Source organism: Microcaecilia unicolor, chromosome 14 (genome assembly GCF_901765095.1).
Source record: "Microcaecilia unicolor chromosome 14, aMicUni1.1, whole genome shotgun sequence".
Classification (NCBI taxonomy): domain Eukaryota; kingdom Metazoa; phylum Chordata; class Amphibia; order Gymnophiona; family Siphonopidae; genus Microcaecilia; species Microcaecilia unicolor.
The window spans coordinates 5,024,132-5,030,528 of record NC_044044.1 but is presented as its reverse complement, the minus strand read 5'-3'; the positions used below and the strand labels follow the sequence as shown (position 1 = coordinate 5,030,528).

Below are 6,397 nucleotides of genomic sequence, written 5' to 3'. Positions count from 1 at the left end.
GAGGGAGTCGCTGAAGACGACGCGGGGAGACCTGCGCTGCAGGAGGGAGCCGCCAAAGATGATGAGGGGAGACCCGCACTGCAGGAGGGAGCCGCCAAAGACAAGGTGATGGGCATGACAGAATGTTTACAGTTCATACAATCCAATGGCTTGTTTTTGTATGATTTTCCCTTGGACAATTTTTTTTTTTTTTCAAAAGTGGTCACAAAAGAAACATGCACTGAGCAAAAAACATCTAAAAACATCTAAGAAATGACCATTTTAAAAACAGATAGATGTTTTTCAGGTTCAAAAATGGCCATGTTAGCTGCATGATTTTTCGACGTTTCAGCAAAATGTCCAAAATTAGATTTAGAAGTCATATAGAAAATGCTCCTCAATATCACTAGGTATCAAAGCACATAACACACAATTAAATGTTTGCTCCTTCATTTCACATATTCAACCTCTGGGATCAATTCTCAAATGTACCTACAGTGAGAATAAATATTCAGGTCTTATGTGTGTTACCAGGTCTTAGATGATGCAAACTTCCCTGTCTATTGAAAGGTAAAACATTAAGCACATTATTAGTGATGACAAATTTAAAACCCAATCAAAATCCAAACATCGACTTTTAAACAAGTCTTCTCATTCATGAAACTGGATGAATCTCTAATAAATGCTTATTTACGTTTTAAATTCAGAATCCAATGGAAAAGGAAAATTGTACCACAGTGACAGGATTTTTCATTTTGGGGTTTCCAGAATTTCCTGAGCTGCAAATACCTCTCTTCTTTCTATTTTTATTGATTTACCTGATCATCCTAATGGGGAACCTCATTATTATCGCCATTGTGTGCCTGGACTCTCACCTGCATACACCCATGTATTTTTTCCTCGGTAACTTGTCATTTCTTGATATCTCTTGCACTTCAGTCTCTCTCCCCAAGCTGCTGGATATCCTTCTAAGAAAGACTCATCATGTTTCTACGAATGGGTGTTTTACACAAATGTATTTCTTTCTGTCTATAGTCTGCACAGAAAATTTAATTCTTTCAGTCATGGCCTATGACCGCTATGCTGCAGTATGCCAACCCCTATCTTACTATTTAATTATGAATCCGAAAGTCTGTATCCTGATGAGCACAGTAACATGGATATTGGGGTTTCTGCTACCTGTATCTTATCTTTTTTTTATTCCTCAGTTCTCTTTTTGTGGCTCCAATGAGATTAATCATTTCTTCTGTGATTTCTCAGCATTGCTAAAGCTTTCTTGCACCAGCACCAGAACTATTCAATACATAATTTATATTATGGGGGCATTTGTGGGCTTTCCCTGCTTTATCTCAACCCTCACATCTTATGTATATATCATCTCCAACATCCTGAGGATCCGTTCCACAGAGGGGAGACATAAAGCCTTTTCCACTTGCTCCTCCCACCTCACAGTTGTAGGTCTGTTCTATTTGACTCTGATGTGTTTGTATTTGAGACCATCATCCACGCAATCAATGGATATAAACAAAGTTATTTCTATGTTGTATAATATTTTAATTCCAATGTGTAACCCTCTAATTTACAGCCTGAAAAACAAGGATGTAAAAACCGCCCTTAGAAAATGTTTCTGCTAAAAGCTACATACGCAGTGATACTAAAGGTTTCCTATCTAAATCTGTGAGTCTAATTCAAAAGATCTAGGTGCCTAAGTTGAAGATTTGAGGGGTTGAATATGAATATAATCTCAGCTAGAGTAGGAGTGGATATGTGCAGCTTGTGTTAGTCAGTGTGTGTGTGTGACCAGCAAGTTCATTGCTTCTTCCATTAAAGGAAAGGAAGATGAACCAAGTTTTTGCCTGCTTCCTGAAATAGAGAGTCTTGTGTTAAATGATGCCTTTGAGGAAGTGCGTTCATGAGTGTGGGAGCAACTCCCGAGAATGTGCGCTTGTGGTAACACATCTCCTTGGGAGTGTGGGAGCAACACTGAAGGAATGTGTGGCTTGAGATACTCTATAGACGGACCTTATTGACCTGCTCCTCTCGATTGAATCTATAATATTGGTGAAACACTCCAGTCATGGTAGGAACATTGGGTGGATGACTGTCATGTATCTCAGAGTGAATGTTGGTATCAGCTCATTGGTTAATGTAACACTGTTTATTTAGGGGCTCAAAAGTATCTATTGTTGCTTTGCCAATTATATAAATGTTTTTCTACTAAAATGCTTACTGTTTCTAACAGATATGGTTTATTCTGCCACCTTTGAATGTGCTGCGTTGGCTTTGTTGAATCAAGATGAGGAGTGTGGTAGCCGTGTTAGTCCACTCTTAAGGTTATCAATAGAAATCAAACAAAATAAAACATGGAAAAGAAAATAAGATGATACCTTTTTTATTGGACATAACGTAATACATTTCTTGATTAGCTTTCGAAGGTTGCCCTTCTTCGTCAGATCAGAAATAAGCAAATGTGCTAGCTGACAGTGTATATAAGTGATAACATTCAAGCATTACTATGACAGTCTGACAGGGTGGGAGGATGGGGGTGGGTAGGAAGTATGCATGGGGACATCAAAGCATATCATTGATATTCTAACAGGGTGGGTGTGGATAGGTGAGGGGAGGGTGATCAACAGAGACATACAGCTTTATGGTTTATAGTGGGCTAGGAACCCCAGATCCTTGTTAAGTCCTTTCTGTTGGGTGTTAAAATATTCAATCATTCTGACTTCAAAGGTCTTACGTTCTTGTATGGTTTTAAAGTTACCTTTGAGGATTCTCACTGTGAAGTCACTGGTGCAGTGTCCTGGTCCTGTAAAATGTTGCCCAACAGGCGTGGGAACCCTGCTGGCACCAGTATTGTTTATATGATGTCTATGTAAATTGAATCTTGTCTTAAGCATCTGGCCTGTTTCTCCAATATAGCATCCTTCATTACATTTTTTACACTGAATGATATATACCACATTGGAAGATGAGCAAGTGAAAGATCCCTTTATGTTGAATATCTTTCCTTTGTGGATGACTTTGGGGTCCTGTGAAATATTTTGGCATAGTTTGCAACTGGATAAATTACAGGGAAGTGTGCACTTCTGTTCCTTTTCAGTCTGTGAAGGAAGTTTACTTCTGATTAGCTTGTGTTTTAAATTGGGTGGCTGTCGGAAGGCCAGTACTGGTGGGGATGGGAATATCTCTTTCAGTAATTCATCCTCCTGGAGTATAGGTTGTAGATCTCTTATGATTTTCCTCAAGCAACTACCACCTAACACCCTTCTGGTCACGATGGATATAGAATCACTATACAGCAACATTCCACATGCGGATGGCATAGCTGCATGTGAAAGACTCCTAAAAAAATCCACACTGGACCATCAATACTCACCAGAAACTATTACAAAATTAATCAAATTCATTTTAACTCACAACTACTTCCACTTTAACAATGATATCTATCTGCAAATAATGGGCACTGTGATGGGCACCAGGACAGCACTCCAATATGCCAACCTTTTTATGGCCGAGCTGGAAGAGACATTTCTGAATACACACCAGACCAAACCTCTAAAATACTACCGGTACATCGATGACATTTTTATGATTTGGACGGAGGGTGAAGAAACTCTGAAACAATTTTATTCTGCATTCAATACATACCATCCTACAATCAGATTCAAAATTGACTACTCCCCAGTTGCAAACTATGCCAAAATATTTCACAGGACCCCAAAGTCATCCACAAAGGAAAGATATTCAACATAAAGGGATCTTTCACTTGCTCATCTTCCAATGTGGTATATATCATTCAGTGTAAAAAATGTAATGAAGGATGCTATATTGGAGAAACAGGCCAGATGCTTAAGACAAGATTCAATTTACATAGACATCATATAAACAATACTGGTGCCAGCAGGGTTCCCACGCCTGTTGGGCAACATTTTACAGGACCAGGACACTGCACCAGTGACTTCACAGTGAGAATCCTCAAAGGTAACTTTAAAACCATACAAGAACGTAAGACCTTTGAAGTCAGAATGATTGAATATTTTAACACCCAACAGAAAGGACTTAACAAGGATCTGGGGTTCCTAGCCCACTATAAACCATAAAGCTGTATGTCTCTGTTGATCACCCTCCCCTCACCTATCCACACCCACCCTGTTAGAATATCAATGATATGCTTTGATGTCCCCATGCATACTTCCTACCCACCCCCATCCTCCCACCCTGTCAGACTGTCATAGTAATGCTTGAATGTTATCACTTATATACACTGTCAGCTAGCACATTTGCTTATTTCCGATCTGACGAAGAAGGGCAACCTTCGAAAGCTAATCAAGAAATGTATTAAGTTATGTCCAATAAAAAAGGTATCATCTTATTTTCTTTTCCATGTTTTATTTTGTTTGATTTCTATTGAATCAAGATGAAACTGATTTTTTTTTCGATGTTTGTGAGTGGAAGTGCCATATTTTTTAAATATACTATTGATACTGATTGATTTGCAATCCTGTGTCATTTTATGTACAACCCATCGTAGAAGCTCCATAAACTGTTTGCTCTACTGTACTTTTTGGATTGTTACTCATGGACTATGGAATTTGTTAGGCATTAATATTTGAATCTGTCGATATTATTTGACATATTTTACTGTCTTCCGAACTGTGGAAATTTTATTTGGATTGGTGAGATATAAATAATTTAAAAAAAAGAAGAAGAAATAAAAACTTGACTACTGGCTGCCAAATTTCAAAAGAGTCAACAGCTATAAGTTCCAGTAAGCATTAATGTGTGCTTACCGCAGGTTAAAATAAACTACCATGCAGAGCGCTCAAGCATCCCAAGGTAATTTTGTCATGTGTTACTTTTTCGATCTGGGGGCAAGTTTGGGATGGAATGTGGACACGGCTTTGCTAATCAGTTAACGTATGGGCATTGCCATGTGCTAACTTATTAGCACAGAATTAGCGTGTGAGCTCTTACCACCACTGAAATAGGTGTCAGCAGTGGCGTACCAAGGGGGGGGGCGGTCCGCCCTGGGTGCACGCTGCTGGGGGGGTGCTGCGGTGCGCGCCTGTCAGCTGAGTTCGCTGACTTCGCTAACTTCGCAGCAGCTCCCTCTGCCCCGGAACAGGTTACTTCCTGTTCCGGCCGGGGCAGAGGGAGCTGCAGCAAAGTTAGCGAAGTTAGCGAACTCAGCTGACAGGCGCGTGCCGTGGCACCCCCCCAGCGGCGTGCACCCGGGGGGGGTGTCATTTTGCCGGGAGGGGGGGCGCTACACCCGGGGGGGGGGGGCGCATCGGCGATCCGCCCCGGGTGTCATGCCGGCTAGGATCGCCACTGGGTGTCAGTAAGTGTTCACATGCTTATGGCCATGTGCTCAGGAGAAAATTAGCATGTGGCCATTATTATAAAAATAGAAAAAAAATATCCCATTAAAAAGTTGCCATTTTGCACAGGAAATACCCATGCTGGGGCTAGCACAGGCCACTTTTTTACCACTGCTTAGTAACAGGGTCCCAAAGAAAGGTTTTGTGTTCTTTTTTCTAAAATGTCATTTTCTGCAATTACAGAGCATTAGGTTGAAACAAATAGTGTCTGGTATGTGCAAAGCTTATGTGGAAAATGTTTTCTGTATGCTCAGTATCTCTGCTCTCTCTACTGCACAAAGCAGAAACATGGAGAGTAATTCTGTAAGAAACATGTAGAGTTCGGCTCTATAAAAGCACCTTTTTGAACATCTGTGCCTACTTTTCTTGATAGAATATCAATATGACACCTTACGCATGCCTACCTTAGAAGCATAGACATTTATACCAGCTATAGCTCACGTGAACATCCAAATACAAAATATACAGCATTTCATCTTGGCATCTAATTACAGAATGCCTTAGGGGTCAAGCCGCCAGTGTATTTTATAACCAGTGGTGTGCTGGAGCAGGCTCTCACAGGCTCGCAAGATCCAGTTGTTAAGTTTTTAAGAATTTTGGGAGCCAGTTGTTAAAGTAGGGCCCTCCATGGCTACTTTAACAACTGGCTCCCAAAATGTGGGCTTGGGCCTCCTGCTGAATTCTCTTTTACTTTGCTGGTGGGGATGCTGAGCCCTACCAGCCAAGTAAATAGACTGCTGCTGCTTCCCACTCCTTGTTTCCAGCTCTGAGCAGCAGGCTGGGACTTCTCCAGCATGTGAGAGAAGTTCCAGCATGCTGCTCAGAACAAGATGTTGGGAGTGGTGGCAGTCCATTTATTGTCGAATAAAACATGCACTGAAGCTAAAGTCAGCACATGGTGCATGAGCAGATTTTAAGTAGCAGTAAGCACACAATAGTGTTTGCTGCTGCTGGGTAAAAGAGCCCTTAAATTCATAAAGTATACGTTTAAAGTGTGACTCATGCTCCAGCCAAGCACTTCCTCCTGAGCA

The 6,397-nt window shown here is 40.9% G+C and overlaps 1 protein-coding gene across 1 annotated transcript; it reads left to right on the top strand.

Annotated features, from left to right (window-relative positions):
• Positions 1-692: 692 nt before the first annotated feature.
• On the top strand, positions 693-1,613 carry LOC115458191 (olfactory receptor 146-like). The gene has a single exon (XM_030188052.1). It carries the CDS (start codon positions 693-695, stop codon positions 1,611-1,613), a length of 921 nt encoding a protein of 306 aa, XP_030043912.1.
• Positions 1,614-6,397: the final 4,784 nt, after the last annotated feature.